General features: G+C 41.7%; 1 protein-coding gene across 1 annotated transcript; it reads right to left on the reverse strand.

Moving 5' to 3' along the window:
* Positions 1–515: 515 nt before the first annotated feature.
* On the reverse strand, positions 516–10100 carry LOC123842554 (nuclear RNA export factor 2-like). The gene is made up of 20 exons (XM_064574846.1): positions 9923–10100; positions 9543–9693; positions 9157–9240; positions 8938–9042; positions 8741–8821; positions 8553–8622; positions 8317–8405; positions 8089–8196; positions 7802–7911; positions 5898–5934; positions 5457–5525; positions 5316–5371; positions 5069–5176; positions 4890–4948; positions 4664–4779; positions 4529–4571; positions 3875–3947; positions 3138–3320; positions 699–759; positions 516–560 (listed from the first exon to the last, which is right to left on the reverse strand). The coding sequence occupies exons 1-20, from the start codon at positions 9955–9957 to the stop codon at positions 516–518; spliced, it is 1683 nt and encodes a 560-aa protein (XP_064430916.1). The 5' UTR covers positions 9958–10100.
* Between the last annotated feature and the right edge of the window lie 17290 nt (positions 10101–27390).

Below are 27390 nucleotides of genomic sequence, written 5' to 3' on the forward strand. Positions count from 1 at the left end.
CCCTCACTAGCCGGTAGGCAGCCCTTGCAAAGCCCATACTGTTCCAGGTCACATGCCTGCTTTTGCAGGCCTCCAGGTAGAGCATCTGACTGAGTCACACTGTTTCCAAAGGCCAATCCCTGGAAGCAGTGTGTGTACCTTCTCACCAGAACTTATTGACATACTACCTATGGAGTCAAGCCTGTGTACCTGCCGGGGAGACTGCCAGGGTGAATAACGTCAGGGAGAGGACAGGGCCTTTTAGGCCTGGACTCACTGGCTCATGGTTGGGGCAGGAGAAGAGCGATCTAGGACACACAACACACAACGTGCAACATAACTCTTTATTATGAAAATAAACAGCAATCATGAGTGGGGAAAATACATGGAACAACTGATCCTTCAGGGGGTTATGTTACCTGGCTTGCAAGGTAATTTTGATTTCTTGGTCAGCCAGGCCTCCATCCCCAGTCATGGGCATGGTCTTAGGTTGGAGAAAAGAGAAACAATGATGACGTGGACATCCAAGGCTTCTTTTAGGTGATTTGCTTGAAGGCCTCCTCTGGGATCTTGCCCTCGTTCTGGAGGGAAGGAATTGGGACATCAGAAGACCCAGATCCGGAGTCTCATTCCCAGGCCACCCAGCCCCCACCTTCTTGGACTTCCTGAAGGCCCAGAAATGCCCATCTGTAGCCCGCTTAATGACTCCTAGACCTCACCTTGAGCATAGTGAAGACCTGACCAGCTCTGGTATAGTTCCACTCGTTGTCCTGAAGGCACCTGGAGTGGGAGAACAGGTGATCTCCATTAGTACCACAGTACAGACATGCTGACCATGCGATGCTAAATCTGTGCCACCTTTTTTTTGCTGGGATGCATGTACCGGTATGAACACTATGTGCAATGATGAAGAAAGACCTAGTGAAAATGCCTATCACTGGCATTCATGCCCACTAGAATTCAAAACAGAAAATAAAGCTCTCCAAAAAAACAAGGGAAATTAATATACATGATAAAGAAAGACATTCAAGAAAATAAATGGAAAATTTAAGAGTACAAGTTTCTAATCATTTTTATTGAGATATGCACATACCATTTTATTATCTTTTTATGCACATACCATTTTAAAGTGTGCAATTCAGTGTTTTCTTAGTATAGTCACAAGATTGCACAACCATCACCATTATCTAATTCCCATATAATTTTATCACCTAAAAAAAAAAAAAACTCCTTAAACATTAGAGATGACTCCCTATTCCTCCCCTTTCCCCAGACCCTGGAAAACACTAATCTGCATTTGGTCCCTGTGGATTCGCCTATGCTGGGCATTTCATATAAATGGAATCATACAATATGTGACCTTTTGAGGCTTGCTTCTTTCACTTAGCATGTTTTCAAGGTTCATCCATGGCATGGTATATATCAGAACTGTATTCTTTTTTATGACTGAATAATATTCTACCATGTGGACATACCAGATTTATTTATCCATTCATCAGCTAAGGGACATTTGGGTTGTTTCCACTTTTTGGCTATTATGAATAATGCTGCTATGAACATTCCTGTACAAGTTTTAGAGTGAACATATGTTTTCCTTAGATACTTGGGCGTGGAATTACTGGGTCATAGGGTAACTCCATGTTTAACATTTTGGGGAGCTGCCAAAATGTTTTCCCCAACCACTGTTCCATTTTATATTCTCATCAATAATACATAAGAACTCCAATTGCTCCACATCTGCACCAACACTTGTTATCATTCATTTTATTGATTAAAGCCATCCCAGTGGGTGTGAAGTAGTAACTCATTGTGGGTTTAATCTGCATTTCCTTAATGACTAATGGTGCTGAGAAGTTTTAAATGTGCTCCTCGGTCCCTTGTATATCTTCTTTGGAGAAATGTCTATTCAGACACCCCCTTCCACTTTTTAAAATTGGGTTCTTTGTCCTTTTGCTGTTGAGCTGCAAGGGTTCTTCATATATTCTTGTCAGATATGTGATTTGCAAATATTTTCTCCCATTCCTTTGGTGGGATTTTCACTCTTTTGATAGTGTCCGTTGGTGCACAACAGCTTTTAATTTTGCTGAAGCCCAATTTATCTATTTTTCTTTGGTTGCTTGTGCTTTTGGTGTCAGATATAAGAAACACTTGCCTAATTAATGAAAACTTACACCTATGTTTTCTTCTAAGATTTTTATAGTTTTCGCTCTTAACCTTTAGATCTTTGACCCATTTATAGTCTATGTGTGTACATGATGTGAATCTGGGGTCAAAATTCATTGTTTTGCATGTGGATATCCTGTTGTCCCCGTACCACTTGCTGAAAAGACTATTTCTTTTCCCAACAGATTGCTTTTCAGCACTCTCATTGACAATCAATTGACCATAAATGTGAGGGTTTATTTGTGGACTCTCAATTCTACTCCATTGATTCATGCACTGTCCATATGCCAGCACCACATAGTCCTGATTACTGTACCTTTGTAGCAAGTTTTGAGATTAGGGAGTGTGAGTCCTCTAACTTTGTTCTTGTCTCTCAAGATAGTTTTGGTGCATTTATGTATGAAGTTTAGGATAACCTTGTCAATTTTTGCAGAGAAGGATTCTGACAGGGATTGTGTTGAATCTGTAGATTGCTCTAGGTATTACTGCCATCTTAACAATATTAAGCCATTTAGCAATATTCCAACCCATGGAAATGGGATATCTTTCCATTCATTTAATTTTTTTCGACAATGTTTATGGATTTCAGAGTATAGGATTTGTGCCTCTTTTGTTACATTTGTTTCCAAATATTTTACTACTTTGATGCTATTGTAAATGGGCTTGTTGTCTTAATTTCATTTTGGGACTGCTCATTGCAAGTACACAGAAATGCAAATGAGTTTTGTATATTGGTCTTTTATCCTGTAACCCTGCTATGTTTTTAGTTCTAGTAGCTTTTTGGCGGATTCTTTCAGATTTTCTATATAGAAGAATGTCATCGAGCATTATACTATTTTTTAAATCCTTCACATATATAATAGTATGATACCTTTTCCATGTGTCCACTTTCTTTCCTTTTTTTCCCCCAAACTTCCTGTGAATTTCAATTCACGCTCCCCCACCCAAGTCGCTGTCCCAACTCACCCTTCTTCCCATGTACACCCAACACTCACCTCTCAGACCACTCGAGTTTCATCCCAGACTGAGTGGAGAAAGCATGCACCATTTCCTGCTGCTCCTGGGAGAGGGTGGGCATGGAGCTGGAGGTCAGTGTAGGCTCTTGGTTGGAGAATGCACTCTGAGTCTCAGTGGGGGTGGCATCTCTCACAAACAGCTCATCATTCACGATGCATAGACTGAAGGGAAAATGGGCCCTCAGACAAGTGGATGAATGTACAACTCCACACCCCCAACAATGATCCTGCTCCCACTGCCACTGAGCAACCAGATTCCTTCCATACTTCTACTGTGCCTGCCCCCCTGCCCCCAGATTCCTTGGCTGGTGCCTCCACCCCTCCCACAGAGCCCACCTTTGCAGGGACTGTCTACCAGCCTCACTAGATGTGTACTTAACCTGCAACCCAGGGATGATTTTACACCCACATTTATCCCTTACAATAGCTCAAGGGAATGGACAGTCTAATCCCCATTTTCCAAGGAAGACAATGAGTCACAGAGAGGTCATGTGACTTAGCCAAGATCACATGCACCCAGTGAGTGCTGGGGTCAAGAAGAGAACCCAGTGCTCTAACTCCAGAGCCTACGCTTTTAACCACCAGACCGGACCGCTCCTTGGATCTACCTGTTGGCTTCCCACAATATTGAGAAAACCAAGATGTCTTCACCACCACGTTCCCACACCCTTGAGCAAGGCTGGGACAAGCCTTCCCACCTACAACGTAGCACTCACCTGGAATTGCCAGTAGGGATAACGATGAAGGTCCGGGTGAAGGCACGAACAGAACCCTGAGACTTTCCCTCCACTTTAACAACAAACAACAATACCCCATTAGAGTTGCACATGCTTCTCATGCCCACGCAGTGTTCCCAGTCAGGGTCTGACTTGATACTCATGCTGAAGGGGATAATTGTTCACTGGGAGTCGGGGTGTCTGGTATGGGGATGGCAACAGTAGGAACAATCTGCTTCCAGTGACAAGGCCTCTACTATGTGACAGGTGGTGTGACAACCACTTCACAAATTCATTTGATTCATTTTTCACAGCTGCCCGAGAGGTGGGTGTTATTAGCCCCATTTTGCAAATGAGGAAACCTAGAGGTTAAGTAACCACCCCAGGTAGTTCTCAGAATAAGGATCTGGGATGACAGCCATGAAACTCATTAGGGAAACAGACTGTGTCCCTAATGCCCAAGCTCTGTGGGGCAGACAGGCATAGACCCGGTTCAGACCAGGATGGTTTGGGGACAGAGTGGAGGCAGGAGAACACAACAGGAATAGGAAGAGAAGGAAAAGGATCAGGGAAGCTGGGACAGTTCTGAGAGGGAGCCCAGCCAGCGGGGAGGGAGCAGTGGGGCAACTGGGGAGGGGCTCAATGCACACTCACCTTCCTTGAACACCCCGTTAACGGAGAAGCAGAGCATCTTCTCCTGAAAGGGAAGGGCCCAGCTGCTAAGTCACCTAAACTTCCTACCCATCCATGGCTTTCTGGGGCTGCCCTTGGGAGGAAGCCGGTGCTCACCGTCTGGAAACACACGTCCACAAAGAAGGAGCTGAGGTCATGCTGTGTTTTGGGCAGCACACAGAGGGAGCCCACGATGTTATGTTTTGTATGCTTCAGTGGCTGAACACACAGGGCTATGGGGGGAGGAGAAGAAAGTGAAGATCAAGGGTTGCCACACCCTGAGCCCTATAATTACCCCTGCACACCCCCTTTCCCTGCCCAATCTTCCTCATCACACACGCACAGGGTTCCTTGGGCTTCTTCATTTTCCTGCTTTTCTTGAAGTACTTATACAAGCTGCTTCTAGCAGAGAAAGAGGAACAGAAGGTGATGGTCTGGCCAGTGTGGGTGTTTCCAGGAGCTGCCCTGTATCCACTGGGGAGCCACAGGGCCGAGGAGCAGAGTTGGAGCTTTGCTACTCACAGGGCTGGGTCCTCAGGTTTGAGGGGAATGGCCAGGGAGAAGCAGGCCTCATCATGGTAGGCATCGAGGAGACCCTGACGGTCTCCAGAATCGTAGATCAAGAAGTACCTGTGGGAGAGTAATGAGGACAGTCTATCTCTGTGGTCTGGACCTCAGATGAGATTTCCAGACCCAGTCAGCAGTCCTGAGCTTGGGTGGCCTCACCTATCCTAGCCAACCCCTTCCCCAGATTCCCAGGAGTACTTACTGCTGCAGAAATTGCAGGACTAGACTCTTCAGTGCATCAGATCCTTTGTAACTTTCCTGGAATCAAAAAACATTTGAGATTATGTGGCTGATAAAGCCTCCCTTGTAACAGCCCAAATGTTGTTGATCAATTTTCCCTCACCTTGCAGGGCTTTATCAAGTAGGGTGTGTCAGTATCAATGATAATTGGTGGTGATAACTCCTGGCCATCCTGGAGAAGGGAAGAAGAAGTCAGCAGTGGAGACCAGGGAGGTGGCCCTGGATGATCAGGGGAAAAGATGAGCCCAAGAGAGGGTGAGGATCAGAGGTTAGGTATGAAAGAGCACTGGAAATTATATGGACAAGATTACAGTGAGTGTCTTCATCACGACGTCCTGAAAGTATTTACTATTATATGCAACTTGTGTGTGTGCGTGTGTGTACATTTTTCCAGGGAACATATTCATGTTTTTTTCAGGAGTCCAGGTCCCCTAAAATGGTTAAGGTTCTGACACAAACCTGTAATCTAAGCAAGGCCCTTCTTGAGGGCAGGTGTGGTGATGATCAATGTTAGTAAGAGACAATGATGAATGTAGTCACTTACCAGGCGCAACAACTTAGGAAAACAATCCATGATGGCACTGTCCAAAATCCAAAATAGAAAGAAGTGACTGATAGGTCAGGGTTGCAAAGCCTTCCTCCTACACTTTCCCTCCCTTCCCTCCCTCTCCTTTCTACTGGGTAGCTCCCACCTAGATGGCCCTGACTCCCTTCTTCAGTGCCACAAGAAACAAAATTTAGAGCTCAGGCTCTAAGGCAGAGCCTCCCTTCCTGTCTCCCTTCCTTCCTCCAAGTCCCCACTGAAGACTCCAGAAAGTGGGAATGGAGTGGGAGTCCAGCACTCTACTACTTCATTAGGGGTCCAACATGCTGCAGGACCATGATATCCCCCCAGGGATAGCCCAGGATGCTGGGGTAGGGAGGTGAGTGAGGCAAGGCCCAGGAGGTAAGGAGGGAGAGGTAGGGGGATGAAGACAGAAGAGGGAATGAAGGTAGGAGGGGAGAGGTGGGAGAGACATAGGGGAACCAGAGACAAAGGAGGAAGAGAAGGCAAAGCAAAGGGAAGGGAAAGAAGCTCTACCATGGTGCTGGGGGTCAGGGAGGAAGAGAGGAGAAGGGGGAAATGGCTCTCTGCCTGCAGTCCCTTCCTTCACCTGCCCTGGCTGGCCCTGGCATCCGACGTAGAATGGAAAACATTGCAGGTGTTGGGCTGGGGGCCCATTGCATGCTGGTTGAAACTTTGTCACCTGTGTGAGCTCAGTCTGAGCTGGGCATGGGGAATGAGGCAGCCACGGGGCCAGGAGACCTTCCCCAGAGGGAGTAGAGGGTCAAGCCCCAGGTCAGCATGGGGCTGAGGGTCTGTGGTCCCCTCTTATGATCACCGCCTTTCCTCCTGATGGCCCCTGTGCACTGTGCCTGTCTCAGTCGGTTCCTAGCCTGAGGAATCATACCTGTGCTGGGCTACCCAGGCTTCTCTGAAGGATCAATCGCGTTGATGTAATGTGTGGAGGGAAGGGAGGGGGCAGTGCCTCTGAGAGGCCTGTCCTTCTGTCCTCTCAAGCACCTCTGCCCTCTGCCTTCCACTCCTGCCTCAGGAAGCCCTCCACTCACTGGCAGTCACCAATTTCTGGCCCCTTGACTCAGGGAACCCTGGTTTCTCCCAAGGAGGACCTTGCTCTTGAAATTGGGTCAGAGGAACGGATGTCATGATGGCAGTCCCCCAGGACCTCGGCCCTCAGCATGGGGCAGGAAAGCCACCATGGCCGCCTGAGATTAGAGAGGGCAACCCTTTGGGGGCAAGGGCAGGAGGTCCCCTCTCCGAACAAGGGAGAGAATGTCCATCTCGGCAGGGAGTAGGAAGGCCCGTCTCAGCATGAGGCCCTGGGCTGGAGGACCCTTCTCAGTCCAGGGCACCAGCATCTGGCTCAAGGCTGGTCGCTCCCGGTCCTGGGGAGGAGGAGGAGCCCTGCTTCTTGGAGCACACTCTCGGAGGGCATGCTAAGGAACTCTGAATGCAGAGAGGTGGAAACAGACCCCAGACCAGGAGAACAGGTGAGCAGGTCAGAGGAAGGAAACTCCTTACAGGTGAAGGACACAGAGAGAGGAGAAGGTGGGACTTGGGGCGCCTGGGTGGCTCAGTCGTTGGGCATCTGCCTTTGGCTCAGGTCATGATCTCAGAGTCCTGGGATCGAGCCCCACGTTGGGCTCCCTGCTCGGCGGGAAGCCTGCTTCTCCCTCTCCCACTCCCCCTGCTTGTGTTCTCTCTTCGCTATGCCTCTCTTTGTCAAATAAATAAATAAAATCTTTAAAAAAAAAAAAAAGAAGGTGGGACTTATGGTCCTTCTAGAGGACCAGGGTGGCAACTTCCTGCATACATGCATTCTCAGGGACAGTTCAGGCTCCCGGGACCAAAGGTTCCCAGGACGTGTGAGAGGTGTTCACACTGACCTTATGTAGGTGGGCTGGTCTGGAAAGGTGTCACACAAGGGGTTCCCTTCTAGCCAAAGCTCTTCAAGATCCAGCCCTTTCATCTTGTTTAACTCCCACACCAAGTTCAGCTGAGAAATATGGGGAAGAAAGTGGAAAGGAGTCCCAGGGAAAGAGAGACACACAGGCCCCTGCACCCCCAGCCCCCACGTTTCCACACAGGTACCTTCTCCCGCCTCCTGTCATCACTCTGATGAGCACTACCACTCACTGTCAACCCCAACTTTGATCTGGCTCCCTCTTCTCACCTCATTTTTGGAGAGGTTCAGGATCTTGACTGTGGGGACCATCTGTATAATGTCAGACAGGCCATCCAGCCCGTACAGTTTGTTGTTGCTCAAGTTCAAGGACAACAGCTGTTGGTGAAGAAGAGTTAGAGTGACAGTTACCATCTAGGGCCTCAGAGACAAATCTGTCCTCCACCCCATGAGTTCCACCCCCTACCATTAATAACAGCACTGGGCCTAAGCCCTCACCTTGGGATAATTCTCTTCAATGATCTGCAAGGTGGCAGCCATGCAGTTTCTTCGATTCAGGATCATATCTATATCATGGCCCACCAAGTCTTCAGGAAGCCGAGAGGAGGCAATCAGAAGGCTGAGAGGGGTCCAGGGCCAGCACCAATCCCTCCCCACATCACCATCCCTCAGCCTCCCTCCCAGGCAGATCCCTGTGCCTTCACCTGCCCTAGAATTACTGCTGTCAAGTGTACCTGGGTCAAAGCGGAGACACTGGAGGTCAAGAGCTTGCTGGGAGACATCATAGCGTTTGTCCATGGTCAGCTGCAGAGAGAGATGGAGAGAGCCACTGAGAGGCTCTGGTGGGGATAGGGGAATCAGGGGCTAGAGGAAGAAGAGGTGGGTCTGGGTGTGGGCACAATGGACCTTGAGTCTGCATTACCTTTAGCTGCTCCATTTCTTCTGGCTCCAACTTATACCGCACAGAGTAGGGTACAGTAGAAGGATTGACAAAGATAGATATCTGCAGGAAGGAGACGTGGGGTCAGCACCAAGAACTTTCATCCCAAAGACAACGACCAGCCCCTGCCCTGTCCTCCTGCCCCGGGACTAGGTAGAAGTAATGCCCTCAACACATACCTTTTGGTTCTCCTTGTCACAAATCTTGTAGTTGACATCCTTCAATGCAGAGGCAGTGCCAACATCCTGGACAAAGAACCGAGCCTGGTTTCTCACGTAGTGAAACTGCAGGAGGGGGAGGCAACAATAATTTTGGAGGATAGAGTCTTCCTACTCAGTGGGCTCCCCCCGCCCCCACTTCCCTGTGCCCACTCATCTGGTTTCACCATCCTCTCTTACATCCACTGGAGTGAAGGGGACACTGCAATGACTCTGGATTGAATTCATTAGCCATGCCTTGTCATACTGTCTCCCATAAGGAATCTAAAGGTGAAAAGAAAGGATGGGAGTAAAGAGAGACAACATAGAATTAAAGCTGGAAAAGAGACCCAACAGCGTTCTTGTCTGACCTTCTATTGAGCTGTACAGGGCTTCAAAAGAAGGGACTACTGGCATTATTTCTTATTTTCGTGCCAAATATGGATTTCCTACATCCTCCAATGGATAGAACTCTCCATTGGAAAGCTCTCCTCCAAATAATTGACATAAGGTTGTTTAATGTGGTCTTCCTTTTTTATAAGGTTCCGGGATATTCTATCTAATGCAGACCTTGCCAAGACACTCACGGTAATCTTGAACCAGCTCTTTGGGTTTCCATCTTTTGTGTTCTCTCCCATTTTCTTCAGAGTTTTTTTATCTCTCCACACAGTAATATGGATATGGCCTTCATTTTGCCATTTCACTCTCCTCTTTTTGCGCCGGCTGCTATAGGGAGTGCTGTGGAGGGGAAGTGGAAAGGAGGAGGGTGGTCATAAATGCTAAGACAGTCTTCTTCTATACCCTCTCACCTCTCTGTCACCAGGACTACAATTAGGATTGCTTAACCATTTATTCCCCTTCTAGCATTCTTCAGTTTTCCAGTGAGAAAAGAAAAGACCAGGGAGAGTGAAAGAGTTGCCTAGTCCCAGAGGCTGCTGCATGCAAACCAGTCTGCCTGGTCACTTACTGTCTTACTTGGGGGTCCTCCTGGACATCCTTCATCAACACATTTCCATCAACCTCCTGGAGGTGTGAAGGCTGAGGCTCATATCCACCATGTTCATATTGAGGGCTCCTCTTGTCAAAATTACTTCCGAAAGAACGCCAAACTTCCTTTCTTCCTTGAGGTGAGCTACCACCATCATTGTATTCTCAAAAGAGGAACAAAAATACAAGTTTGAAGACACATCAGTGGTCCACTTACCATGTACCACATCTTAGGCTAACACCATGGTAAGGCAAACAAAGTTTCAACCTGCCCTAAGGGTCCAATCCCCCAAACCCCGGAAAGGAAACTCCTCTGCTTGTCCAGATAAGAGAGCCTTATTTGACAGATGGCACTATCAGGGGAGGAATCTTGGGGAAGGAGGAGGAGGAGGAGAAAACTGTATTGAACCTTTTAAAGAATGAAGCAGGATTTATAAAAAACAGAGATGTGTTTTTTGGATTAGACTGGAAACCAGCCATACACAGGGAAGGCATCTGAATTGTACCTTCTCTCAGGCCTATCTAAAAACGACACCAATGGGGCGCCTGGGTGGCTCAGTTGGTTAAGGGACTGCCTTCGGCTCAGGTCATGATCCTGGAGTCCCGGGATCGAGTCCCACGTCGGGCTCCCTGCTCAGCAGGGAGTCTGCCTCTCTCTCTGACCCTCCCCCCTCTCATGCTCTCTGTCTCATTCTCTCTCTCAAATAAATAAATAAAATCTTTAAAAAAAAAAAAAAAGACACCAATACCAGGGAGGCAATCTCTCTCATGCTTCCCAAATACAATCAGCCACCAAATTGATCCCACTAACGATCAGCAAGCTGTACTTCCTTTGCTGGTGTAGTTCAAGCTTTAATGTCAGGTGGGACTGATGTAACAGCCTCCTAAGCTGTCCCCCTCCCTCCAGCCTTGCTGTCAACAATTCTCAGTTTGAAATATCCAAAGTGAACTTTCTTTTTGCCCAGCCTGAAATGCCTTTCAGCTGAGGGGACAACTCTTCCTAATCTCAGCTCCTCTACCACAAGGATCTGAATGACAAACTGGAACGATATAACAACTACCATTTCTAAGTGTGTAGGGATTCTTTTTTTTTTCCTTTCTATTATTGATTTCCAATTTGGGTCTATTATTGTCGGAGAATGTACTCTGTGTGATTTCAATTCTTTTAAAATTTGTTGAGGTTTGTTTGTTGGTCCAGGAGATGATCTAGCTTGATGAATATTACATAGATATTGGGGGAAAAATGTACTTTGTTGTCGTTGGGTGGAGTGCTATATTTATGTCATATAGATCCTGTTTATTGTGTTATTCAGATCTCCTATATCCTTGCTTGTTTTGTCTCTAGTAATTTTATCCCTTTCTAGGCAGGGGAGTGGTGTTGAAGGCCCCAATTATAATTATGGATGTGGTTATTTCTCCTTTCAACTCTATCAGTTTTTTGCTTCATGTACTTTGAATCTCTGTTGTTTGGTCCGTACACATTTAGGATCATTACGACTCCCCAGTGGATTGATCCTTTTATCATTATGTAATGCCTCTTTCTGTCTCTTAACAATTTCCTTTGCTCTGATATCTACTTTCTTGGATATTGTAACCACAGGTATACTTAGTGTCTTGGTGATACTTCACCCTGTATTTACTCCTAGGAGTTGTATTGATGTCCACCCTTCCCCCTGCAAATACTCCCTGCTAACATATATAATTCGCCATGTGGAAAGATTTGGAAATTTTCTGGCATCTACAGAAGTAAGAGTCCCAATTCTCTCTCCCACAGTGGATTCACTAAGGGTATTTTATTTTTACCACATTCAACTGAAACAGTGTAACAGCAGATAATAATACTAGTGGTTTGAGTAAGCAGTGGGGGGAGGATTAAGGTACCTAGACTGGTAGAAAACAGCTTCCTTTTGGGTTCTAATATTTAAGGCTCTCTCGGTTTGTGTGTTGTACATTTTGTACCTAAATTACTCCATGCTGTCTCAGGGCACGCTTATGAGTAAAAATCTGTTCACTACTGATCCCTCCATGATGTAGTGATTACAACCATGCCTCAGATTAATTCCTCTGGGGAGTCATTGCTTTCAGTGTGTGACCTTGCTGTCAGGACAATCCTGTACTCACCACCTTTGGGACCTTCCCTGTGTGGCACTGGAAGTGGAATTAAACATGGGTAGAGCATTTGACCCTGAAATGCCAATGGCTCAGTCCTCAAAACTTGGAAGCAGCCTGGAGTGCTCTCTCTCTCTCTCTCTCTCACTCCACATCCAACTGATCAGGAAATTCTCTTGCCTCCTCTCTCCAGTGCATCCAGAATCTAGTCACTTCTCACCACAGCCATTATTAACCACCCTGGCCAAGACACCAACGTCTATATCCTAGATTATACTGCCTTCCAACTGGTTCCTCTACTTTCATCCTTGTTCCCTTACTGTCTGTTTCCCAACCCAACAGCAGAACATAATACAAATCATTTAACTCCTCTGCTCAAAACAATGGTTTGAAGCCCATCAACATGTTAAAAAGCCATGAGCTCATAATGATACTAAACAACAATAACAACAACAGAGAGAAACCTTATTAGTGACCTTTGGAGAATGTCAGGAAACCAACTGATTTTCAATAAAATCCACCAATGAAAGGAAAAACTCAAATATTAAAAAGAATAGTAATAGTCCATGGTCAACATATGGTGTATGGGGCGTCAGAGTCATCTTTGAGAACTGACATTACTTCAGAAATAATGTTGTCAAGGAGAAAGTGTTAAAAGTGAGCTACCTAACAGCTACAGCAATCCCCAGACTGACCAACTAAGTCTAAACAGGGCCTGAGGCCTCCCTCATCAAGATGATTCAGACAAGAGCAATCTCAAGCATAGCCTTGTTTTGGGAATCTCATAGGACAGTGGGCATGTGATTAAAAAGCCAGAGAGACCACGCACACACACGTGTGCACACACGCATATCCACTTACTGAAGTGTTGCCTCTCAGCATGATCCCTGTCTCAATGTCATACCAAAAACAAGGGCAACAACAAGAGTATGGGAAATCAGCTGGTGCCTCTCACCCAGGCTACCTGGGTTCCCCCTCAGTCTCTACCACAGTATTAACTGATCCTCCCACGAAGAAACAGTTGTGAGTATCCTTTATGACATCATGCGTGTTCACATGGCTACTTCCTGTGTCAGTTTGGAATTCTGCCTACATCATTGCTATGTCGTTGAGTACATGGTAATGGCATCCCTGCTATGGTAGGGAAAGAACAGGGTGAGAAGTAAAACAACACTTGCCCAGTGGCAACCAACATTGGCTCAGTATTGGGCAGACTCACTAGAATTCTTTGACCTCCTTACAGAAGTCCAAAAACGATTGTATCCATAGTCCCTTTCCAGATCATGAATATTAGGCTCACAGGGGTTAGGTACCTTTCCCAGGATTTCTCAGCCAAGTCAGTGGTGGAACAGAAATTGTGTCCTCACCTATTGGTCTGCTTCCACATCCTAAGTGTTCCTCTAGCTAGTGTGCTGGTTCTCCTTTAATGGTGGACTTTCAGGTGTCAAGGACAGATTTCTGTGAGCAGACCAGGGATGATGTTTTGTGAGAAGGAGTTAGTTATTCTTGCTTGGGTGGGTACAGGTGCCTTGGACCAAGTGGAGATATGGGTCTTGAACTAGATGGATAAATCTGTTTGGATCACAGTGTTTGCAGATTAGGAGTCACTTCAAGGTGGCAGTGTCTGGCATATAATGGGGCTTAATTAGTATTTGTTAAATGAATGTAGGCAATGTAGATTTGTGATCAACAAAGCCACTTTTGAGAATCCATACATCTCAATAATTTCTACCCATATCTACTTATTCCAGAAAAAAACTGGGCTGCAGAACTGTTTCACAACCTGCTTGTAAAACTACCATGTGTTGAATTTGTCTTTTGCAAAATTAGTCTTTTTTATTAGTGTACAGTTAGAACTAGAGCTAATTACCCACCTCTTGGTTAATGCTAAAACTACTGCTTTTCTGATCTGAGGAGGCTTTTTTAAAAAAATTTATTTTATTATGTTAGTCACCATACAATACATCATTAATTTTTGATGTAGTGATCCAGGGTTCATTGTTTTCGTATAACACCCAGTGTTCCATGAAGTACATGCCCTCCTTAATACCCATCACTGGCTAACCAATCCCCCCACCCCCGTCCCCTCTAAAACCCTCAGTTTGTTTCTAAGAGTCCATAGTCTCTCATGAGGAAGGGAGGCTTTTGCAATCTGGTGGCAGAAATGAGGAGAAGCTTTCCTTAAATCCAGCAGATATAGCTTCTTGGGTGCCTGGTATGTGTAGGAAGAATGTTCTGGACCTACATGTATGTCTGTGAGTGCTCAGCTTTGTGACAGCAGTATGGTCCTTGTATCAGAGGAAAGCAAGAGTGTGTGAATGAGCATGTGTGTATGCATGGGCATGTGTTGATATTATCTGTTTTACATCTGTATAATTAGATTACAGATACATGTATTTCCAATCATGTTAGAAAGTACATTGCCACACAAAACAGGACCCTAAAGTACATTTTCTTTTCATGTATTATATACTATATATACCCAATACTTGCTTCTTGTTTTTAATATGCCCTTTAATTTTTTTTACATCTTGGCATTTTAATATTTGAATTGATTTTCAAATTTGAAGTGTTAGAATTCTCTATACAAGGTATTTTTAATGGTGGAAGCCAAATTACCAAGTGGAGCATGGCTTGGGATTTAGGACAGTTCCAAGTTTTGATTCTGTGCTTTACAGCTTCCCAGAAGAAGCACATCATATTTTAAATTATAAGAGACAATTTCCTAAGGATATTTACACCTATATACTTCTCCACTAACAGTGCAGGAGGATCTAATTTCCTACAGTATGCTTAACCATTCAGAAGTCATTCTTACACTTTGACCCAGACATTTCACTTTAAAATATTCTATGCTGAAATATATACTTATATGACTGTGTTTTATAGGCTTTTTGACACAGAAAGACAATGGGATCAGGGAGTGGCCGATATTGACAGAGGAGGGGTAGAAATGATTGTCCCTCGAATCAAGGATGGGAAAGAAGGGGCATGGGTACCTGACATACAGAGCAAAAAGTCCAAGGGATGGATGTATGGGCCAGAAAGATGAGGATGATCATTAGGAAGAGAATGAAACACAAATGGAAAAAGTCTATGAGGAACTGAATTCATCCTGGCAATATACACCTCTCTGGAAACTGTCCTTTCTTTCCATGTATAACTTGTCTGTCTCTGCTACTTCATCTTCAAGCTGAACACCAGAGAAATAGTTCCCACACAGTCTGAGAAAAAAGAGATCATACAGGGGAAGAGCATACAGTGATGAGTCTCTTGGACAGAAAGTTAGAGTTAAGGTCATGTTGGTCCCAGACACCACAGTCAATATTGCCCACTGGACTTTGGGTACCATCCCAGTGCTCATTTCAGCCCTAACACAGAGTCATACATCATTGGTTATGGGCATAGGGTTAGAGGTCAGATCAATGAGGGTTTGAATCCTGGTGCTAAATTCTATGGTCCAGGGAAAGTAACTTTGACTTCATGGTGACTCACCTTATTTTTTTTCCCTTAAATTGAAAATAGTAACAGTTTTGCCTCATAGTTGTGAAAATTGAGTTAATATATGGAAATACATGGAAAACACCTGGAGAAATGCCTGTGACCAAATAAACACTGTAAGTAAGTTAGCTATTATTAGGTCAGTACTTAGTACAACATCTGGTGTTTAGTAAAGGATGAATGGGTGTTATTTGCATTCATTGTTATTAGTCCTCTGGGAAATGAGAAGGAAAACAGATGGGTGTATGGGAGAAGATTGTGGTGTCAGCTATTAATGTATTTTATAAAGTAGCAACAGTAAAACAAGATAGCCTTAGTGTGAAATTATCTGACATTTATCTGATTAAGAGAACCAAAATAAAAAGCTTACACTCTGAAATAGGCATACAGACTGATCTGAAAGGGGGCTTACATGCTGAGTTCCAGTATTTTTGCTAAAAATGTATCATTATTTTAAAAAGTGTGGGGCATCTGGGTAGCTCAGTTGGTTAAGTGTCTGACTCTTGAGTTTGGCTCAGGTCATGATCTCAGAGTTGTGAGATCAAGCCCCATGTCAGGCTCCATGCTGCTTAAGATTCTCTCTCTCCCTCTCCCTCTGCCCCTCCCTCCCACTTATGTTCTCTTTCTCTCTATAAAAAAATGATTCAAGTTTAAGTGGTAGGCTCAAAAAACAAGATAGAATACTCCTGACACCTTATGACACTTTGTGAAAGAAAAAAAAGTCAGGATACAAAATTGTGTATTACAGAGTGATGTCAGCAACATGGTTGACCAGGAAGCTACAGGCCTTCCTTCCCCAACAGAGACATTGAATTAACAACAACACATGAACCAGAATACCTCTGTAAAGATTCTGGAGATCAACTGAGAAAATACAGCTTTCAAGCCCTTATAAAACCAAGAAGGGATTTTAGCTAAAGGGGTAGTAAAATTCATGTTGTTTTGCAGGATTGATCATGCCCCTCTGTCTTTGTGACACACCATAGAACAACTGGGAGGAAGCCGCCCATATTCCTTCCTTCCCTTGGGATGGAAACAAGAGTGGACCATATATCCAACATTCTGGCTTGTTAGGGGACTGATCCAGGATGAATTTGTCTTGTTTAAATTAGAAAACTTACTGGGCTTGCATCAAAGTTTAGAAAGTGCTGAAAACAGAGGTGAGCAGTAAATTGGAACTGCGGTTTCACAGGCAGATGCCAGGGAGAGCAAGAGACCAGAAAATGTATGAAAGGTCTTAGAGCTTCCAGCAAGGTTGACCTTAGTGAAGGTCATCCCCTGCATGAAACCTGTACACAACAACTGGTGGAGTTGGTTGCTTTTTCAAATGCCCAAGTATTAGCAAAATTTACAAGTCCTACAAAGAAACAGGGAAATATGGTCCAGTTAAAAGAATAAAATAAAACTCCAGAAACTGACTGTAAAACAAAAAGATCTGTGAGCTGTCTGACAAAGAATTTAAAATAACGATCCTAAAGATGCTCAATAAGCTAAAAATGAAAACAGACAGACAACTGGATGAAACAGGAAAACGATGTCTGAACAAAATGAGAACATCAACAAAATGATAAACACTACAAAAAAAGCAAAAATTCTGGAGCTGCAAGATACAAGAACAACTGAAAAATTTGTGAGGGGTTCAACAGTAGAATTGGTCAGGCAGAAGAAATAATCAGTGAACATGAAGACAGGTCATTTGAAATCACTGAGTCAGAGGAGCAAAAAGATAAAAGAATAAAGAAAAGTAAGGAGACCTATGGGACTTATGAGGCATTATAAAGAAGAACAATATATGCATTGGGGGGAATCCCAGAAAGAAAAGAGAAAGGGGCAGAGAGCTTATTTGCAAAAATAATGGCCCAAACTTCCCAAATCTGAGGAAAGACATGGACATGATGATTCAAGAAGCTGAAGAAACTCAAATTAGGATAAATTCAAAAAGAATCACACTAAATTACATTATCAAATTGTCTAAAGTCAAAGACACTGAGAGAATCTTGTAAGCATCAAGAGAAAAGCAATTCATCATGTACAAGGGAATTTTTATATGATTACCAGTTGATTTGTCAGCCAAAATGTTGCAGGCTAGAAGGGAGTGAGATGATATATTCTAAGTACTGAAGTAAAAAAAAATAACTGTCAATAAAGAATACTGTATCTGGCAAATTGCCTTTAACAAATGAAGGAGAAATTAAAACTTTTCCAGATAAACAAAAGCTGAGGGAGTTCATTCTCACTAGAATTGTTCTACAAGAAATACTAAAGGGAGTCCAAGCTAAAATAAAAGAATTGTAGACAGAAACACTAAGCTGTATGAAAATATTAGATTCTGCAGTAAAGGTAAATACATGGACAAATATAGTAACCTGTACTATTGTAATTTTGGTGCATTAAATGACAATGAGAATTTAAATGACAGAAATATTTTTAAAAACCTATAAGTCTATGTTAATGAATATACAATATATAAAGATGTATGTGCAACCTCAATAGCATAAAGTAGGGGAGGTGGAGGTGTAAAGCAGTAAAGTTTTTGTATGCAATTGAAGTTAAATTTTTATCAATTTAAAACAAATGTTATAATTTTTTTAAAAGATTTTATTCATTTGAGAGAGAGAGATACAGAGAGAGAGAGAGAGAGAGAATGAGCAGGGGGAGAGGCAGAGGGAGAGGGAGAGGGAGAAGCAGGCTCCCCACTGAGCCAGGAGCCCAATGTGGGACTCAATCCCAGGACCCTGGGATCATGACCTAAGCCAAAAGCAGATGTTTAACCATCTGAGCCACTCAGGCGCCCCAATAACTTTAAGATGTTTTATGTAATTACCACATAGATTTTATGTGATAACCACAAAGAAAATATCTATAGAATATATGCAAAAGCAAATGAGAAGGGAATCAAAACATATCATTACAAAACATCAATTAAATACAGAGGAAGACAGTGAGAGAGGAAAGTAGGGACAAAAAAGCTACAAGACATACAGAAAATAATGAACAAAATGGCAATAGTAAGTCCTTTCCCATCAGTTATTACTTCAAATGTAAATGGATTTATCTCCCCAATCAAAAGACATAGATTGCCTGAATGGATTGAAAAAACAAGATCCAACTATATGCTCTCTACAAGAGATTCACTTTAGATCTAAGGACATACATAAGCTGAAAGTGAAAGGGTGGAAAAAGATATTCTATGCAAATGGTAACCAAAAGAGAGTCGCAGTGGCTATACTAATACCAGACAAAATATACATTAAGTAAAAAACTGTCAGAAAAGACAAAGAAGGACATTATATAATAGTGAAAGGATCAATTCAGCAAGATGATATAAAAAATATTTATGTATGTATGCACTACAGAGTTCCTAAATACATGAAGGAATCTTTGATAAAATTGAAGGGGGAAATAAACAACAACACAATAATAGTAGGAGACTGCAATACCTAACTTTTAATAATGGATAGAACATCCAGATGGAAGATCAATACGGCAATAGAAGACTTAAGCAACAGTATAGATTAACTGGGCCAAATAAACATATACATAACACTCCCCCAGGAACAGCATACATGCTTCTCAAGCACACATGGGACATTCTCCAGGACTGCATGTAAGGCCACAACGTAAGTCTTAACAAACTCAAGAAGACTGAAATAATACAAATATCTCTTCCAATCACAATGGAATGAAACTAGACATCAATACTATGAGGAAAACTGGAAAATCCATGAATGTATTGAAATTAAACAACACACTCATAAACAACCCATGGGTCAAAGAAATTACAAAGGAAATTAGAAACTACTTCCAGACAAATTAAAATGAACATAAAACATACCAAAACGTATGGGATGAAGCATAAGCAGTGCTAACAAGGAAGTTTATAGTTCTAAATGTGTACATTAAAAAGATGAAAGATCCCAAATCAACAACATACTTTTATACTTCAAGAAATTAGAAAAAGGCCAAGCTAAACCCAAAACTAACAGAAGGAAGGAAATAATCCAGTAAGAGCAAAGATAAATGAAATAGAGAAGAGATAAACAATAGAAAAAATCAACGAAACTTTAGAGTCGGGTTTTTGAAAAGATTAACAAAATTGACAACCCTCTAGTTAGATTCACTAAGAAAAAAATAAAGATCCAAATAACTAAAGTCAGTAATGAAAGAGGGGCATTACAACTGATACTACAGAAATGGAAAGTATTATAGGAGTATGTTATGAACAATTGTATGCTAACAAATTGGAAAACCTAGAAGAAATAAATTCCTAGAAAAACACAAACTACCAAGATTGAATCATAACCGAAATAGAAAATCTGAACAGATCGATAGTAAGGGGAGTGAATCAATTATCAAAAACCTCCCAACAAGGTAAAGCCCAGGGCCAGATGCCTTTCGCTGGAGAATTTTATCAAATATTTAAAGAATGAATGCCAAATGAAACCTGTCCAAAAAACTGAAGAAGGAATATTTCCAAGCTTATTCTAGGAGACCAGCATTACCCTTATACCAAAGCCAGACAGACACTACAAGAAAACTATAGGCCAATATCCCTGGTGAATACTGATGCAAAATCCTCAACAAAATATGAGCAAACCAAATATAACGGCACATTAAAAGGTTTATACACCATGACCAAGTGCAAGTTATCCATAGGATGCAAGAATAGTTCAACATGTGAAAATCAATCAATGTAATAAACTACATTAACAGAATGAAGGACAAAAACAGATAATCACAGTTATGCAGAAAAACATTTTACATAATTTAACACATTTTCATAATTAAAAAAAAACACTTGACAAAATAGGAATAGAAGGAAACATCACTAATCAGCAGAAGGATACAAATAAAAACCACAGTGAGCTATCACCTACACCTATTAGGATGGCTACAGAAAAAACCCAAACAGAGCAAGTGTTTGTGAGGATGTGAAGAACTGGAAGGCTTGTGCACTGTTGGTGGAAATGCAAAACAATATAGCCTTTATGGAAAATAGTATGGAGATTCCTCAAAAAATTAAAAATAGAACTACCATATGACCCAACAATCCCAATTCTGGTTATATATTACGAATTGAAAGTGGAGTCTCAAAGAGATATTTGCACATGCATGTTCATAGCACTATTCATAAACAACCAAGAGGTAGATGGTAAAATGTTCACTGATGGATGAATGGATAAAAAAATTTTGGTATATACATACAATAAGATATTATTCAACCTTAAAATGGAAGAAAATCCTGTCACATGTTACAAGATGGATGAACCTTGAAAATATTATGCTAAATGAAATAAGCTGGTCACAATAAGACAAATACTGTATGATTCCACTCTTATGATGTATCTTAGGTAGTCAAATTCATAGAAACAGACAGTAGAATGGTGGTTATCAGGGGTTGGGGGAAAGGGCAAGGAGAACCTGCTGTTTAATATAGTTTCAGTTTTGTAAGATGAAAAAGTTCTGGAGATTGGTTTCACAACAATGTGAGTATACTTAACAGTACCGAACTATATACTTAGAAATGGTTATGATGGTAAATTTTATGTACTGTGTTTTTTACCACAATTTTTAAAAATGTACATTATAATACATTATTCAGAAATAAATATTAGTGAAAGTTTGTTTTGATTTATAAATATAAACATAAAGAAGTCAAGGTAAAAGAACATAAGAATGTCAACTGTGTTTAAAAATGGGTGATTGGAATGCAGACATTATACTTTCATGTCCACGCTTCACTACTATACACGGGTGGGTTGAGGTTTTGTCAGGTGCTTGGAGGGAAGCACTACTCCTATTGACTCATTACACAGCACAATAGAAATAATTTATTATTGATAATCAGATCCCCCTGTCTTCTCTCTGATTAATAAGCTGCAACAATTTGGACGATTCACCCAATTTATCCTGATCCCAAATTACTTATATGTAAAAATCAGGGATTAGAGCTAACCACCACCTTGATCAAATATAAAGCATATACCACATGCATATATACCATAGCAAATTAGTCTCTTTTTCTCTCATCTCCATGTAAACCTTGATCTGCATTCTGTCACTACATATTCATTCTGCCTGCTCTAGAATCTCATATAAATGGAATCATACACCCTGCATGCCTTTGTGTCTGGCTTCTTTAAGTCAGCACAGTGTTTTTGAGATCCGCCCATATTTTTGCTTTTTTTTATTGTTGAATAATATCCCATCACATGTATCTGTATACCTTTGATATTATTTTAATGAGATTTCAGGAAGAAGTGAAAGTAAATCTTTATGTTAAATCAGCCATATTTCTTGATCAGTTTTCTGTTCTTTTATAATGGATATAACTTCTTCCTTTATCACTCTTTTATCTCTCTAGAAAATATTATCTTAAGGTCTTGTTCAGCTTTTTCTGTTTTTATTTATTTATTTATTTATTTTTATTCCCTTAGTGCAAATCATTTGATTTGTTGAGTTTGTTCTGTCTCTTCCATCCTTACCTTGGGTTGTAATTGTCTCCTGCAAAGAAAGCTTCACTGCCAAGTCAGCACTGTGCTCATGGGTGCTTGGCTTTCATCTGCACCTTGTTTATTACTATTGGCATATTATATGTATTTATTAATGTAATATCATTATTCCAAAACCACAAGTACAAAATTTTCAAATGAAATATTGTTAAATACTTACACTGTCGTCATTTAAATCATTCAGGTAGTTCTGAACATTGTTCACACACTAGAGCTACTTGGGGAGATAGAAAAAAGAGGGAGGAGTTAAGATGGCAGAGTAGTATGGGGACATTTAGCTTGCCTCATCCCTCGAACACAGCTAGATAAATATCAAATCATTCTGAACACCCAAAAAATCGATCGGAGGACTGAGAGAACAAAACTGCACATCTATAGGTAGAAAAATGACCACCTGTGGAAGGTAGGAGCTGCAGAGAGTTGATTTGGGGGAGAAAAGACTGTAGGTCCTGTGAAGTGGAGGGAGCCTTGATCACAGAGAGGAGGGAGAGGGGGAGAGAGAGAGAAGCAGTAGGTAGGGGATTACACAAGAAAAATTCTTCCCCAAAACCACTGACTGGGAAAAGAGGGGGAGACCGACTACCACAAGTTATCATAAGCAGCAGAGTGCAAAGTCTGAAATTTTAGAATTCTGAGCCATCACCGGGGTCATGCCTGGTGGGCTTAGCGGTGCTCCTGTGAGGAAGGAGGGCAGAGACCCGGGAGTGGGCATCGTGGTCTGAGGATCCCCTGAGTGGCATGGGGAGAAACAATTCCCCTTCTTTGGAGTGAATTTGGGAGTGGTGACACAGCCTCTCCAGGGACAAAAGAACTGGCAGTGCCAACGTGCTGCCCTGTTCCCTAGCATAGGAACCAAGACACCAGCTGAGGGCAGAAAACCTTGGTGCTGACTTTTTGCTGCACTTTACCATAATCTCTGAACTGCAGTGTGGTTGTGTCACCACTTCTCTGGAACAAACCTGCAAACCAGAAAAGTGCAGTGAGACCCTCTCCCAGAGGACCAGTGCAGGTCCAGGCCATGTGGGTTCCTAAAATTTGGAGTTTCGAAACCCAGCTGCATGCCTGAGGTAAAACACAGGAGTACTTTGCCATCTGGCAGGCAAATAGCTCAGACAGAGACAGGGTGAAGGCATGGATCTGACAGAAGCCAGGGACACAAGATGGGTGATTGTTTGTTCTTCTGTGAAGAGTGACAGGTGCAAACTCCCTGCTCCAGGGACAAGAGAGTGGAACAAGGCCATTCCCCATCCCCACCCATCAGCACTGAAAGGCTTCAGTGAGCAACACAGTGCCCCCAGTGGAGGCTGGAGCTGCTTATGCCAGACCCCGCCCCCCTGCACCCTGCAGGAGCATCTTTCCTAGGCAAGTTCTTCTGGAATCAGTTCAGCAGGCCCCACCCCTAGAAGACCAGCACAAACCCCTCATAAGCACCAAGTTTACTGTGCTAGAGTGCTGCAAAGCTTCAACTCTGGGGGAATTAGGATCTAGCTTCTTTTAACAAGCAGACCAAAAGACACCCAGTTAAAACTTGCCACACAGTGGACAAGGTCCAAACACTCCCCACTGCAGGCAAAAAAGAAACTCTGCAGAGGACTGACCTGAGGGTAGGAGCAGCCAAAACACTGGAGCAGAGTACATATAGGACATTTTTTTTTTTTGGTCCTCTTCTTAATATAGCCATTACTCTCAGGAGCAGGAATATAACAGGCTTTCCTAACAATCACACACAAAAAACAGTGACCTAGACAAAATAACAAGACAGAGGAATTCACCCCAAAAGAAATAACAGAAAGAAGTAAAGCCAGGGATTTAATCAATACAGATATAAGTAAGATGTCTGAACCAAAATTTAAAACAACAATTATAAGGATATTACCTAGGCTTGAAAAAAGCATAGAAGACACTAGAGGATCACTTACTGCAGAGATAAAAGAACTAAAAACTAGTCAGGCTGAAATAAAAAATGCTATAACTGAGATGCAAATCTGACTAGATTCCATGACAATGAGGTTGGATGAAGCAGTGGAATAAATCAGTAATATAGAAGATAAAATTATGGAAAATAATGAAGCTGAAAAGAAGAGGGAAAGAAAGGTATTGGATCACAAATGTAGATGTAGGGAACTCAGCAACTCCTTAAAGGTTAATAACATTCATATCATAAGAATCCCAGAAGAAGAGAGAAAATGGGACAGAAGGTTTATTTGAGCAAATTACACCTGAAAACTCCTAATATGAGTAAGGACATAGACATTGAAATCCAAGCACAGAGAACTCCCATTAAATTCAACAAAAGCTGGCCATCACTAAGACCTATCATAGTCAAACTCACAAACTACACAGACAAGGAAAGAATGCTGAAAGCAGCAAGGGAAAAAAGTCCTTAACCTGCAAGGGAAGACAGATCAGGTTGCAGCAGAACTGTCCACAGAAACTTGGCAGGCCAGAAGTGAGTGGCATGATATATTCAACATGCTGAATGGGAAAAATATGCAGCCAAGAATACTTTATCTGGCAAGGCTGTCATTCAGAATAGAAGGAGAGATAAAGAGTTTCTCAGATAAACAAAAACTAAAGGAATTCATGACCACTAAACCAGCCTTGCAAGAAATACTAAAGGTGACTCTGAGTGGGGAAAAAAAAGACCAAAAGCAACAAAGACTAGAAAGGAACAGAGAACATCACCAGAAATATTTTCTTTTCGAGTCTACATGGAACAATCTCCAGAATAGTTCACATACAGGGTCACAAATCAAGCCTCAAAAAGTACAAAAAGTTCAAGATAATAGCATGCATATTTTCAGACCACAATGCTATGAAACTTGAAGTCAACCACAAGAAAAAAATTTGGAAAGACTACAAATACATGGAGGTTAAAGAACATCTTAGTAAGGAATGCATGGGTTAACCAGGAAATTAAAGAAAAAAATAAAAAAAATACATGGAAGCAAATGAAAATGAAAACACAACAGTTCAAAACCTTTGGGATGCAGCAAAGGCAGTCCTAAGAGGGAAGAATATTGCAATACAGGCCTATCTCAAGAAGTAAAAAATGTCTCAGATATACAACCTAACCTTACACCTAAAGGAGCTAGAAAAGGAACAGCAAATGAAACCTAAAGCCAGCAGAAGAAGGGAAATAATAGATTAGAGCAGAAATAAATGATATAAAAACAAAACAAAACAAAAACCCACAGTAGAACAGATCAACAAAACTAAGAGCTGGTTCTTTGAAAGAATTAATAAAATAGGTAAACTCCTAGCCAGACTTACCAAAAAGAAAAGAGAAAGCACCCAAATAAAATCATGAGAGAAAGAGGAGAGATCACAATCACAGAAATGTAAAAATTATAAGAGAATATTATATAAAATTATATGCCAACAAACTGGGCAATCTGGAAGAAATGGACAAATTTCTAGAAACATACAAACTACGAACACCAAAACAGGAAGAAATAGAAAATTTGAACAGCCCCATAACCAGCAAAGAAATTGAATCAGTAATCAAAAATCTCCCAACAAACAAAAGTCCAGGGCCAGATGGCTTCCCAGGGAATTCTACCAGACATTTAAAGAAGAGTTAATAAACCTATTCTTCTCAAACTGTTCCAAAAAACAGAAACAGAAGAAAAACTTCCAAACTCATTCTACAAGGCCAGCATTACCTTAATTCCAAAACCAGACAAAGACCCCACTAAAAAAGAGAATTACAGGCCAATATCCCTGATGAATATGGATGCAAAAATTCTCAACTAGCAAATTGATCCAACAGTACATTAAAAGAATTATTCACCACTATCAAGCGGGATTTATTCCTGGGCTTCAGGGGTGGTTCAATATTCACAAATCAATCAATGTGATACACCACATTAATAAAAGAAAGGATAAGAACCATATGATCTTCTTATTAGATACAGAAAAAGCACTTGAAAAAGTACAACATCCACTCTTGATAAAAACACTCAACAAAGTAGGTATACCTCAACATCATAAGGGCCATATATTAAAGATACACAGCTATTATCATCCTCAATGGGGAAAAACTGAGAGCTTTTCCTCTAGGGTCTCAAACAAGACAGGGATGTCCACTCTCACCGTTACTATTTAACATAGTACTGGAAGTCTTTGCCTCAGCAATCAGACAACAAAAAGAAATAAAAGGAATCCAAATCAGCAAGGAAGAAGTCAAATTTCACTCTTTGCAGACAACATGATACTCTATGTAGAAAACCCAAAAAACTCCACCAAAAAACTGGTAGAACTAATACATGTATTCAGCAAAGTCACAGGATATAAAATCAGTGTACAGAAATCTGTTGCATTTCTATGCACCAATAATGAAGCAGCAGAAAGAGAAATCAAGGAATCGATCCCATTTATAATTGCACCCCAAACAATAAGATACCTAGGAATAAACCTAACCAAAGAGGTAAAAGGTCTGTACACTGAAAAATATAGAACACTAATGAAAGAAAGTGAAAAAGACACAAAGAAATGGAAAAACATTTCATGTTCATGGATTGGAAGAACAAATATTGTTAAAATGTCTATACTACCTAAGGAAATCTACACATACAATGCAATCCCTAGCAAAATACCAACAACATCTTTTAAAAACCTAGAACAAACTATCCTAAAATTTGTATGGATCCACAAAAGACCCCAAATGGCCAAAGGAATTTTGAAAAAGAAAACCAAAGCTGGTGGCATCAAAATTCTGGACTTCAAGCTATATTATAAAGCTGTAGCCATCAAGCCAGTATGGTACTGGCACAAAACCAGACACATAGACCAATGGAACAGAACAGAAAACCCAGAAATGAACATACAACTATAGGGTCAACTAGTCTTCGACAAAGCAGGAAAGAACATCCAATGGAAAAAGATAGTTTCTTCAAATGGTGCTGGGAAAACTGGACAGTAGCATGCAGAAGCATGAAACTGGAACACTTTCTTATACCATACACAAATATAAATTCAAAATGGATGAAAGACCTAAACATGAGACAAGAAAGCATCAAAATCCTAGAGGAGCACACAAGGAGCAACCTCTTTTACCTCGGCTGTAGCAACTTGTTACTAGACATGACTCTACTAGACAGGACTCTAGAGGCAAGGGAAACAAAACCAAAAATGAACGGTTGGGACTTCATCAAGATAAAAAGCTTTCACACAATGAAGGAAACAATCAACAATACTAAAAGGCAACCTATGGAATTGTAGAAGATATTTATAATATGACATATCTGACAAAGGATTAGTATCTAAAATCTATAAAGAACTCTCAAACTCAACACCCAAAAAATAAATAATCCAGTTTAGAAAT

This window comes from Mirounga angustirostris, unplaced genomic scaffold (assembly GCF_029215605.1).
Source record: "Mirounga angustirostris isolate CCGP_5_RB_7025 unplaced genomic scaffold, mMirAng1.0.hap1 SCAF_11, whole genome shotgun sequence".
In the NCBI taxonomy this organism is placed as follows: domain Eukaryota; kingdom Metazoa; phylum Chordata; class Mammalia; order Carnivora; family Phocidae; genus Mirounga; species Mirounga angustirostris.

Bases quoted from the DNA above. Each gene is read 5' to 3' on its own strand.
- LOC123842554 (XM_064574846.1), bottom strand. From the start codon at position 9,957: ATGAAGGATGTCCAGGAGGACCCCCAAGTAAGACA. The intron at 8,822-8,937 runs GTATGTGTTGAG...TCCTTCCTGCAG, and splicing joins GTGACAAGGAGAACCAAAAG to ATATCTATCTTTGTCAATCC. The intron at 760-3,137 runs GTGAGTGTTGGG...CTCCCACTCCAG, and splicing joins AAACTCGAGTGGTCTGAGAG to GTGCCTTCAGGACAACGAGT.